The sequence below is a fragment of the Oppia nitens genome, unplaced genomic scaffold (genome assembly GCF_028296485.1).
Source record: "Oppia nitens isolate AA-2021 unplaced genomic scaffold, nextdenovo-longstitch-racon4-pilon3 scaffold20_pilon_pilon_pilon, whole genome shotgun sequence".
NCBI classification, from domain to species: domain Eukaryota; kingdom Metazoa; phylum Arthropoda; class Arachnida; order Sarcoptiformes; family Oppiidae; genus Oppia; species Oppia nitens.
This window is the reverse complement of record NW_026533200.1, coordinates 352501-365000: the sequence shown is the minus strand read 5'-3', so window position 1 is coordinate 365000 and position 12500 is coordinate 352501. Positions and strand designations below refer to the sequence as shown.

The 12500-nt window shown below is 21.7% G+C and overlaps 3 protein-coding genes across 3 annotated transcripts; 1 reads left to right on the top strand and 2 right to left on the bottom strand.

Moving 5' to 3' along the window:
- The first annotated feature begins 2165 nt into the window (after nt 1-2165).
- LOC128953211 (uncharacterized) lies at nt 2166-3485 on the top strand. Its single transcript, XM_054298687.1, has 3 exons — nt 2166-2283; nt 2498-2658; nt 3268-3485. Exons 1-3 carry the CDS (start codon nt 2232-2234, stop codon nt 3424-3426), a joined length of 372 nt encoding a protein of 123 aa, XP_054154662.1. The 5' UTR covers nt 2166-2231; the 3' UTR covers nt 3427-3485.
- A 3210-nt stretch (nt 3486-6695) lies between these two features.
- LOC128953120 (uncharacterized protein MAL13P1.304-like) lies at nt 6696-7814 on the bottom strand. The gene is made up of 2 exons (XM_054298594.1): nt 7755-7814; nt 6696-7400 (listed from the first exon to the last, which is right to left on the bottom strand). Exons 1-2 carry the CDS (start codon nt 7764-7766, stop codon nt 6696-6698), a joined length of 717 nt encoding a protein of 238 aa, XP_054154569.1. The 5' UTR covers nt 7767-7814.
- Nucleotides 7815-10193: 2379 nt separating this feature from the next.
- On the bottom strand, nt 10194-12456 carry LOC128953206 (protein argonaute-2-like). Its single transcript, XM_054298681.1, has 3 exons — nt 12366-12456; nt 11034-11680; nt 10194-10658 (listed from the first exon to the last, which is right to left on the bottom strand). Exons 2-3 carry the CDS (start codon nt 11547-11549, stop codon nt 10341-10343), a joined length of 834 nt encoding a protein of 277 aa, XP_054154656.1. The 5' UTR covers nt 11550-11680; nt 12366-12456; the 3' UTR covers nt 10194-10340.
- Nucleotides 12457-12500: the final 44 nt, after the last annotated feature.

Here is a 12500-nt window from a genome sequence, read left to right as displayed (position 1 = left end):
TGTGTGTATGTATGTATGTATGTGTGTGTATGTATGTGTGTATGTATGTGTGTATGTATGTGTGTATGTATGTGTGTATGTATGTGTGTATGTATGTATGTATGTGTGTGTATGTATGTGTGTATGTATGTGTGTATGTATGTGTGTATGTATGTGTGTATGTATGTGTGTATATATGTGTGTATGTATGTGTGTATGTATGTGTGTATGTATGTGTGTATGTATATGTGTATGTGTGTAAATGTAAATATAAGTGTATGATACAACTACAGTACTTAATATTATTAAGTTAATAATATTATATTTAAGTGTAAATATATAAATATATTTTGAAACAAATAATTTTTACATTGAATTTAAGTACATTTTTAAAATATATGCTCAAAAAATTGTATTTATTTTATTTTATTGGAAAATACTGTATAAAGTTTTTAACAAATATTAATAATAAATTTTTATTAATTAAAAAATTATGCATAAAATTTAAAAATATAAAAATAAATAGTGGCGCAGTCGGTAGGATGCTGTATTACACAACAATATTATAAATAACAATARTTATAAATATTGTTATTTAATTTTAGCAATACTACAGTTAAATWWATTTTACATTKGTTAATATTTTTAAAATTTAAATGTTACAGTTTTTAATTTTCTAAAATTTTTTAGAAATACTATTATAATAATAAAAAATATGTTATTTATAAAACTGTAACTTTTTTTCTAATTAATAGACAATTTAAACTAATAATAATTATTCGTATAAATAAATAGGATATTAAAATAACATTAAATTTATTATTATTTTATTTTAGATTATTTAAAAATAAAATTATTAACAAGTAATATAATTATGAATTATATAATTAACAAATATTAGTATTATATACTATAAAATTTATTTTATAAATTTATATCATAATAAAACGTTATAATAGTTTACTTAAATTAAATTTTAATTGTATTTAAAAAAACAAACAAAAAATTATTTAAAACTAATATTTTATTCAATCATCAATTTATAAAAAAATTTGTTTAATTTATTTTAAATTTCTACTTATTTTTAATAATTTTTAATTTTAAACACTTTATAACTGTTTTATCTAATAGTTTTTAATATAAAACTTTATGTATTATAGAATGCTTATAAATTTCTAATAAATTAAAATTATAAAATTTTATTATAATTTTTTGTTAATTTTATTTAGATATTATATTTTATCAGGATCATTATAATTTTACAATAAGTTATTAGCTGTTATTTGTATATTATTAGCAATTTATAAACAAAAAAAAATTATCATATATTTAAGTATCAATATTTTATTTATAATAAATTTTTAGCACATTAAAAAAATTAGTAATATTTTTTCTTTAACTAATAACTAGTTAATTATATTTTTGTTTAATATATAATGGCTACTATTTTTTACAAATTTAAAATGTTACAATTTGTAAAATTTTTGTTAAGTTTATAATGAAAATTTTTAAAATCAATAGTGTATTATAATTTTAATATTAAATCTAATCATGTATATATATATATATATATACAGTATATATAAATTTTTAAAAACTTTAACTTTATAATTTATAAACAATCTATACAAAYAAAATAAACTAATATTTTAACTAATATTAGTACAGAATTATCGGCCAAATTATTTTAATTAAATTTATTATTWAATTTTTTTATTATTTAACTAAACATTTATATTATAATTACATATTTGTTTTAATTGTTAATTTAATTTTGTTGTTAAATAAATCATTAAATATTAATATAATTATTATAAATAATTAATATTATTTTTTTTATTAAATTTTAATAATAAGAAAAAAATTATTATTTGTTAATAATAATAGAAATAATAATAATAATGACATATTAGTGTAAAAATTAAATTATCGAAAAAAATAGTAAAATATTWTTTTATATATATATACTTTAAATGTCAAATTKATTATTAGATAAATAACTTATATATATTAGGATTTATTATATATAATARTACTAATCATAATAAKTTTGATAATAAAAATAATGTTAAATAAAATACAATTTGTGTTATCATCTAAAAAATTCAAGTGTCTATTATTAATAATAATATTAATAATAAGTATTTATTAAATTTTTAGTTTTTTTAGTTCAACTAAATAATAGTACTAATAAATAAAGTTATAAATTAATTAATTAATTAATTGCAACTAAAAAAACTAACCAAAAAAATATGACAAAATTTTATTATTTGTTGGCTATATTACCTATGGTATTACTAATGGGTATATTATCTATTAATTAATTAATTAATTTTTATTTAAATWATTTWAATTTTTATATATTTKAWMAATAAACTGTAAAATATAAATACTAGATAAATTRTGCTAGTATAAATTTATAGTTAATAATATTAATWAATTAGCTAAACGTTTGCGGTTTAGATTTTYAAGTTATTTATTAAATTACTATATTTTTTTAATTTAAAAAATGATCTAGTACCAAATCAATGTYACGGTGATGAACCTGATGATCTTAAACATGAACATCAAGCTATGTTAGACAGTGACCAATGGCTCAAAACAATCAACGATATTATGAAAAGTGATTATATAACCAATTTTTCKGGTCTATTGAGGAAAGGTATCAACGATTTGGAGGTTAGTTATAAAAAATATGTAAATATTTTAAAAAAAACAGTTATATATATTAATGTTAGCTAATGTTAAACTATATATTTTTATAAAATTTTTCATGTTTTTTGAGTTTATTTAATTAATATTATTATTAGRCATTAGTTTTTAAATAACAATTAATATATTATATAATAATAATTTTATTAATAGAAAWAAATTATTTCATTTATAATAAATTATTAATTTAATAACATTTATATATATATATATATATATCGTAGTAATTGSACTTAAATTTYTAGAAATTAWTTTATTTTATTAAATGAAAAAAATATTTACTGTATATATATATAGTATATCACTTAACGATAAAAAATAAAATACAATAGAAACTAAATATATAATAAAACAAATAATTGATTAAAAGTTTATTAAAAATTAATAATAATAATAATAACTAAAAATATTARCTAAATAATCTAAAACATTTTTTATTARACACATTTATTTTAAAATTACAAAAATATTTTAWTTTTTTAKTGTTTTAATTTTGGTACTAAAAATATTTTTTAAATATTTTTTTTATAAAAAATTATTTATTATTTATTTTTTCTATATAAAAAAATCTACTAGAATAAAACCCAGGAGGCATTGAAACATGAAACTGATCCAGCTAAAAGACACCAATTGATTTTATGGGCCACCCAATCGTACGATAGGGTTAGCAAATTTATCCGGGAAATTGTCGAAAATATTCCGCCCAAACCAACCCCAACACCGATATACCATTAAACAAAAATAAATGTAACCTAGTACATTTTTAATTAACTGTAATAATAATATTAATTATAATTATAATTATTTTTGGGTACAGTAGTTATATTATAACAAGTTTGTTATGAAAATTWTATTATTAATTAATTAATTAAATAAATAAATTTTGGATATTTTGTTAAACATTTTATTTTTATTTTTTTTTGAGTATTAGTTATAACTTTATAATTATTATTATTATTATTTTTGCCTATTAATTATTATTTACAAAAAAATAAATATTAAATTATCAATTAAGTACATTATTTTTTATGGTTTAATAAGTTTTATGATAAAAATTTTTATTGTTTTTTTAGATATTATTTTTTTGTTACATTAAACTATACAAACAAAATACTCAGGGTATATAATTGATACATAATAGTTATATACATAGAAATATTGTAAAAAATTATTTTACCCACATAAATTTAAGTAATACAGTACATGTAAATTATTTTTTAATATATTGATAATAGTTATTTTATATAATTTAAAAAATAAATTAAATATTTATGAATAAATGATTATATGATAATACTAGTTTAAATAATAATAATAATAATACTAGCAATAATTTTTTTTAATAATAATTAAATATTTATGAATAAATAATTATATGATAATAGATTTTAAAAAAATAATAATAATACTGACAATAATTTTTATAAAAAAAAATTATTAATTATTTTTGAAAATTATAAAAATAACTATTTAAAAAAAACATGTATAACATTATAGCATCCAATTTTTTTTAATTAGAAAAAAATAAAATAATAATTAACCTAGTCTATTTTGATTTTTATCACATAAACTTAAACATAGGCAACAAATTATGTTACACCAGGGACAACATTGACAACTATTACAGCAACAATACAGGCATAACCAATTGGTCAATGGGTTCAAACAATTTGTAGGTGGGTGCTTATTATCATCATCAGTAWCATCATGTTTTTTAGGTAGTTCCCCATTACCATCATCATCAGTATCATCATCATTGACAATAAGCATAGGCTGATGGCACTGGTCGAGCACTGGTAGCTTAGGATAGGCAATGGTAGCGGTGTTGGTGTCCTGGATTAGTGGTCTATTTTCATCAGTAGATAATTGGCCATTGATTTGTGGCTGTAATGTAATAACTACATTGTCSTCATTGTCTACCTCATTGGCCATAGACTGCTGCTGGTGCTGGTCGAGCACCGGTAGTTTAGGATAGTTAATAGTATTGTTATTATTATTATTATTTTTAATATTATCGTAATYGCTATCATTGGACGATAAATCGTTGTCCGACTTTAAATAAAAATTATAATTTTTTTTTTAATAAAAAAATAAATTTAATTATTTTCTAATTAATACTAAATAATACTTACATTTTTATCCATAATTTTTGTATTATTATTATTATAAGTTWRTTGTGATTTTAAATAATTAATTAAATTATATTAAATCATTTTTATTASAATTTAATAATAATAATTATATTRTAATAACTGTATAATTATTATTATTATAAAATAATAGTTAATTTTATTTATTTATTTATATTATAAATTTGATTATACTTTACTTATTAATARTAATAATAATAATAATATTTTAMTATATATATATATATACAGTATATCAATATAATAATAATTATTATTTATAACAAATATTTTTAGTTTAGTCATAATTTTTTTTATTTTGAAATAAAATATCAAATATTACTAAATATTTTGAAAGTAATAAATATTTTTTATTGTCGCCAAACACTTATCTGACATTATATTTTCAATGAGAGAGAGAGAGAGAGAGAGAGAGAGAGAGAGAGAGAGAGAGAGAGAGAGAGAGAGAGAGAGAGAGAGAGATAGAGAGAGAGAGAGAGAGAGAGAGAGAGAGAGAGAGAGAGAGAGAGAGAGAGAGAGAGAGAGAGAGAGAGAGAGAGAGAGAGAGAGAGAGAGAGAGAGAGAGAGAGAGAGAGAGAGAGAGAGAGAGAGAGAGAGAGAGAGAGAGAGAGAGAGAGAGAGAGAGAGAGAGAGAGAGAGAGAGAGAGAGAGAGAGAGAGAGAGAGAGAGAGAGAGAGAGAGAGAGAGAGAGAGAGAGAGAGAGAGAGAGAGAGAGAGAGAGAGAGAGAGAGAGAGAGAGAGAGAGAGAGAGAGAGAGAGAGAGAGAGAGAGAGAGAGAGAGAGAGAGAGAGAGAGAGAGAGAGAGAGAGAGAGAGAGAGAGAGAGAGAGAGAGAGAGAGAGAGAGAGAGAGAGAGAGAGAGAGAGAGAGATAGTTGTCATATAATTTTGTWGATATTTTTTACGTTGATTTTTATTATGATATAATACTATTATATATATATAATATAATATAATATAATACTTTATAATACTAAACTATTTAGATTAACTATTATTAAMTAATATTTTTTTAACTACTAAAAAATGTAACTTTTTTTATAAAMAAATTATWTAATTTTATAATTAATAATARTTWTATTATTTTTTATATTATAATTATTATTGTTTTTTTTAAAAAAACTACTATTTTAAGAATAGTACTTAATTTAAATAAATAATTGATTTTCAAAATTAGTTTTTTTTATTAGTTTATATTTTTTTTAATTATTACTAATCAAATTAATARATTAAAATTTATTTTAAATATTTTAAATTATTATTAAGTACATTATTTATTTGTTTATTTATAATTGACCAGAWAAAACTCATAGTTTTTATTTTTTTTAAAAACTGATTAAAATGTTATAAAAACAATTTTTAATTAATTTATTAAAATATTTTTCAGATATTAYTTTAATTATATATATATATATATTAATAATWATTTAAATTACAAATAATATTTGTATTATATAAGTATAAAATGTTTATTTAATGTTTACTACATATTATAATTTTTTTACTGTATATAATTGTTTAATAATTTAATATTATTATTAGTATTTTACTTTAATTATTAGATGAAATCATATTTATATAATTAACTTAAACAGTAAAAATTATTTTTATAAAAAAAATTAAATTATATATATAAAATTATTTGTTTAGTTTGTAAAAATTWATTAGTRATATATATATATATTGTCATAATTTTTAAAAAAAAAAATTAWATTAYTMATTATTATAAATTTTTAAATATATATTTAAATCAATATAGATTTATTATTTTTTGAATAATTAAATTAATTAATAATTATGTAAATTAATAATAATTATTTACAAATAATAATAATTATTATTAATTAATTAATTAATTATTTTGTAAAAACACGCAAACAATTCATCGACCAATTAGTCAGACTATTCAACAGATGCTCAAAACTGATCATCAATTGTAGGCAACATTGGGGACAACATTGACAATAATTGCAGCAACACTTTTGGCACAACCATTTYGTACAGCCATTACTACCRGTGCTYTGCCTMTATTTAATATCCCTGTCCTCATCATCATCATCATCATCACTATTGGCATCATYATGTGGTTTTTTAGGTAGTTCCTCATTGCCTGCATCATCGATATTACATCCATCAGCACCCTTGACAAGTATCATAGTTTCGAGCACTGGTAGCTTAGGGTAGGCAGTGGTAGTAGTGTCGGATACTAATGGTATAGTTTGGTCATCAGCTAATGTATGGCCATTTATCTGGTGCTGTGCTGTAATAACATCATTGTCCTCCTCCTCCTCCTCATTGGYCATAGGCTGCTGCCGGTGCTGGTGCTGGTCGAGCACCTGTAGCTTCGGGTAGTTAATGRTATTATTATTATTGTTGTTATGATTTGTATTATTATTATCATCATTGCTATCATCATTGGATGATAAGTCATTGTCCGACACTTGTTGGGGTTGGGGTTGTTGTTCAGGATCCCTGTCCTCCCGGTTCTCATTAGTAAAATGTGTCGACTTTCTCAGTGCTATCCTATAGCTGGACGACCTTTTGATACTTGAGCCCGATTTCTATCATTTATTTTATTGTTTGTTAATTAAAAAATAAATATTTGTTAATTAAAAAATAAATATTTGTTAATTAATTAATTATTATAATAAATATAATTTAATAACAAATTATATATAAAATAAAATATAATTTAATACAATAAATATTTTTAATTAAATATAAAATCTATTTATTTTTTCAATATTTATTTATATATTAATTTAATATTTTATTTTTTAGTTATATATTTTTTATAAAATAATATTTTGATTTATTTTTCAATAATTATTTAAAATATTAATTTAATATTTTAKTTATTTTTAGTTATATTTTTATAAAAAAATAATAWTTTAATAATATTTTAAATAACTTACCTCTTTATTCATAATAATAATTTTTTTTGTATTATTAAAAATAGGTTTATTGAAATATAACAAAATTTACATTGATCATTTTATTGCATTAATAATAATAATAATAATAATAATAATAATTTGAATTGTTGTTAATAACAACTAACATACAGTATATATTAGTTATTGTATATATAATAGTAGATAATATTTCCATGAAATTTCCATTATTATTATTATTATCGATAATATTTCAAACAAATATACACTTAAATTATCTCAAATTAGTAATATATTTTGATATATAAGTGTTATTATAGTTATAATAATAATAACTATTTCAATATCCGGAAATAACTTAAATAACTAATATATATATATAAATAAATTTTTTGAAAAACACTTTACTAAACAAATAATATATTATTATATATATATTATAATTATAATAATAGTTTTGCTTATATAATAATATAATAATTTATTGAAAATATTTTTAGTTTAGTCATATTATATTAGAAAATAAAACAAAAAAAAACAACAATAATATCAATGATATGTTTGAAAGTAATAATAATAATAATAATAAAATATATAATAATAAAAAAATTTATTTATTGTCGCCWAAACTCATCTACAATATTATACTTAAGAGAGAGAGAGAGAGAGAGAGAGAGAGAGAGAGAGAGAGAGAGAGAGAGAGAGAGAGAGAGAGAGAGAGAGAGAGAGAGAGAGAGAGAGAGAGAGAGAGAGAGAGAGAGAGAGAGAGAGAGAGAGAGAGAGAGAGAGAGAGAGAGAGAGAGAGAGAGAGAGATAGTTGTCATATAATTTTTTTATATCAATTTATATTATGATATAATATTAATATATATATATATAACAATAAGTTTTACTTCTCTCTCTCTCTCTCTCTCTCTCTCTCTCTCCTATACATGTGTGCCATAAAATTATTTTTTWTATATATATACAGTATATTATTATTATTATTATTATTATTATTATATTTGTTTAGTTAGGTGTTTGAGTCCAATGGTAACAAATCTCTCTYTCTCTCTCTCTCTCTCTCTCTCTCTCTCTCTCTCTCTCTCTCTCTCTCTCTCTCTTTGTATAAAAATAAAAATATATAACAAACTAACAATATCTCAAGTGCTAAACAAATAGGTTTTACTGTATATATATATAAGTGTTATCTCATCTAASATATCATACATACATAGTTTAGTAACACATAACTGTCCCAACAGTTAYTGTRTATTATATATATACAGTATTTTTATTATATAATATATTTTATTATTATTTTTTTGATGACAATATACTGTATAATATTTATAMAAATAATTTTTCTCAATTGAAAATCTAAACATAAAAAAAATTGTTTGTTTGTATAATAWTTTTTTATTTATTTATTTTATTTGCAGAMAAAATAATTGTCTGGTTATTAAACTTTGTAATATAATACCTAAAAAAACTTAGATATTATTTAAGTAAATAAAACAATTTTTTTTTTTGGAAAAAACATAAGTTTTATTATTATTATTATTATTRTTATATCAATATAACTGTAATATATTGTATACAACACTATAAGAAAAWAATAAAATAAAATTGTAATCAAATAAAACAATTTTAACAACAATTTTATTATCAAAATTCAAATTAAATTATTGGTTTACATARTATTTTGATATTTATATATAAAAAAAATCACACAAATTAGTAATAATAATAATAATAATAATTTATATGCCATTAAATAGTGACTTAATTTAATAGAAATACAAAAAAAAATTGTTYAAACAATTTATACACAATTATTAACAAAAAAATAATAAATAATAAATTTTTTTTTTGTAAATAATTTTATACAAATTATTTAAACTGAAAAAAATTATTTCTACTAATTTAAGTCATTATATAATGACATTAATATATATATATATATATATATATATAAAATAAACACAAATTTTTWKCTATCAATAATCTGTAAAAAATAATTATCACAAATATTAATATATATTTTTTTTGTAAAAAAAAATTATAAACAATTTGACTAAATTGTTAYATAACTTAATTAAATATTAATATAATTTTTGAGATTATTATTATTATTAAGTTTTTTCCTARATCAATTGTTATACAWATGTAWTCATAGCCACACACACACATACACACACACATACAGTACATACCGTTCCCAACTATAYCTATATATATATATATATATATATATACCTATTATATTATATATTACTGGTATATATATATAATGAGATCACTGACCAAATAATAAAATAATATTTAAATATAATATAATTAACTAATCATTTATAAGCAGAAAAAAATCAATAATAATAATAATTATAATAGAAATTTATGTTTAATTGTTATAATAATAATAACTTTAAATTATAAATATTTTTATTGAAAAAAAATTAAATCAAATAAAATGAGACCCAAATATCAAATATACTATATATCTATACTATTGTTTCGAAAACAGATATTTAACCAAAAAAAATAATGGGAAAGTCGTGATACGGGCCTCCCTTTCCACTACTCACTTGCTTAGGTAGGGGTAGGGGATGGGAGGGGAGAGTCTACCTAAACAAAGTACATACTGTCCGACTTTAACACTTTGATCTGTCGGTTATACTTARCGGACAGTTGTCTCCAKCGCTCCAACTTTTCGTCATCGCTTAGACCGGGCGGCGGCCGATCGGGTGTCGGATTATGGGCTATAATATGATTGCGGGCCCTAAATGCTGCCCTATCGGCGTAGCGTACCGGTGCCGGTATGCTAATYGGTTTGTCGCATCGGGCATAGATATGGCACAAATAGTAGGTCAGCTTCTGTAGTTCATCKGMYKTGAATCCAGAGTCATCTGATAGGACATARTAGTGTGTCGGACGACTTGTTCCCTAAATTATTATTATTATTATTATTAGAGAGAGAGAGAGAGAGAGAGAGAGAGAGACAGAGAGATAGACAGAGAGATAGACAGAGAKATAGAYAGAGAKATAGACAGAGATATAGACAGAGATATAGACAGAGAGATAGACAGAGAGATAGACAGAGAGATAGACAGAGAGATAGACAGAGAGATAGACAGACAGATATAGACAGACAGATATACAGACAGATAGACAGACAGAGTGATAGACAGAGAGATAGACAGAGAGATAGACAGAGAGATAGACAGAGATATAGACAGAGAGAGAGAGAAAGAGACAGAGAGAGAGAGAGAGAGAGAGAGAGAGAGAGAGAGAGAGAGAGAGAGAGAGAGATAGCTATACCTGAATGCCTTCATGACTGCACTGATAGAAATCAAAATCAGTCGGATGTACGATATGTGTRTCRACWGTAGTACCSGGCGGTACGTTACGCATACGCCCYRTACCATCAGCTTCGGGATTCATGGGTCGCATACGTGTATGATGTCGTTTCTGTACGGTTATGAATGTCAACTTTGGCCGTTTGGGCATACCCGATTTACGGCAAGCGTCCATCAATTTCTGGGATTCATAGTCGCGGACAGTTTGAAACTGGGATTCACTAATACCGTCCCTGTAGTAGATTATATGTTCGGGCGGCGACCTATTCATCAGCCGATATTTGGCCAACAAATCCGCGATCATCTGATCAAATGCGTCAATCATTTCCACTGCCTGTGCCCTCAATGTCTTGGGCTGWGCCCTGACCGCAGTCGCGAAACGACAGTAGGTRTGGTCTACCGAACCGATACARGCGGCTACCGATGCTTCCARTTGGTCAGCGGGTGCCGGATGCGATACGTCGGCACCGATAATCATTATYGGCGACCGATTGGTGCCAACCGTACGCAATACTACGGGCTTGTCCTGGCCTTGATTACGGTCACTTAGTACCCGATTAATGCCATCCAATTTTATATTGATTTTYARCAATAGATTTGAATGAACACCTAATKAWKAAAAAAAATAATTTTAATTTAATTTAATTAATTATTAATAAATTAACTAAATTATTGACCAAATAATTCAAGTAATAATAATAATAATAACTAAAAATCAATTGAACTAAAAAAAATAGTTTTTTTWAATYATAGTTTAATAGTTAATTTTTATGTTWTWTTTTKTWAACTAAACTAATTTAGCTAGATAAATTTTTAATTTAYTAACTAAATTTTTAATTAACTAATCTATTGATAGATTTATTTATTTATTATTATTATTATTTTTGTTAACTATTTTATAGAAATTTCAATAAAAATATATTTTAATTATAATTATAATAGTTATTATTATAATTAATAAACAGTTATTTTTTGAAACTAAACTAATTTAGCTAGATAAATTTTTAATATACTAACCTAATTAACTTTTAAAAAATTTATAATTAACTAATCTATTGATAAATTTGATTATTATTAGTATTTTATTGTTATTATTATTATTATTATTATTGTTAACTATTTTATAGAAATAATTAATAAAACAATTAAAAAAATAAATATCTTAATTATGATTATAATAGTTATTATAATTAATAAACAGTTATTAAACAAGTTTAGGGGGGGGCGGAATTGGTATCAATTTTTTTCTCAGATGGTATTACCGGTTAGTAATAACAAGATTAATGAAACATACGTTTATTTTCGGCAACATTACTATCTTTGATACACTGTGTGGCACTCCTCGCTTACAATCGGCTTCAAGTTTAATYAGATTRTAAACGGGACTCCTGTCGGGTARTATSCAKACAATCATTTGCAATCGATTGGC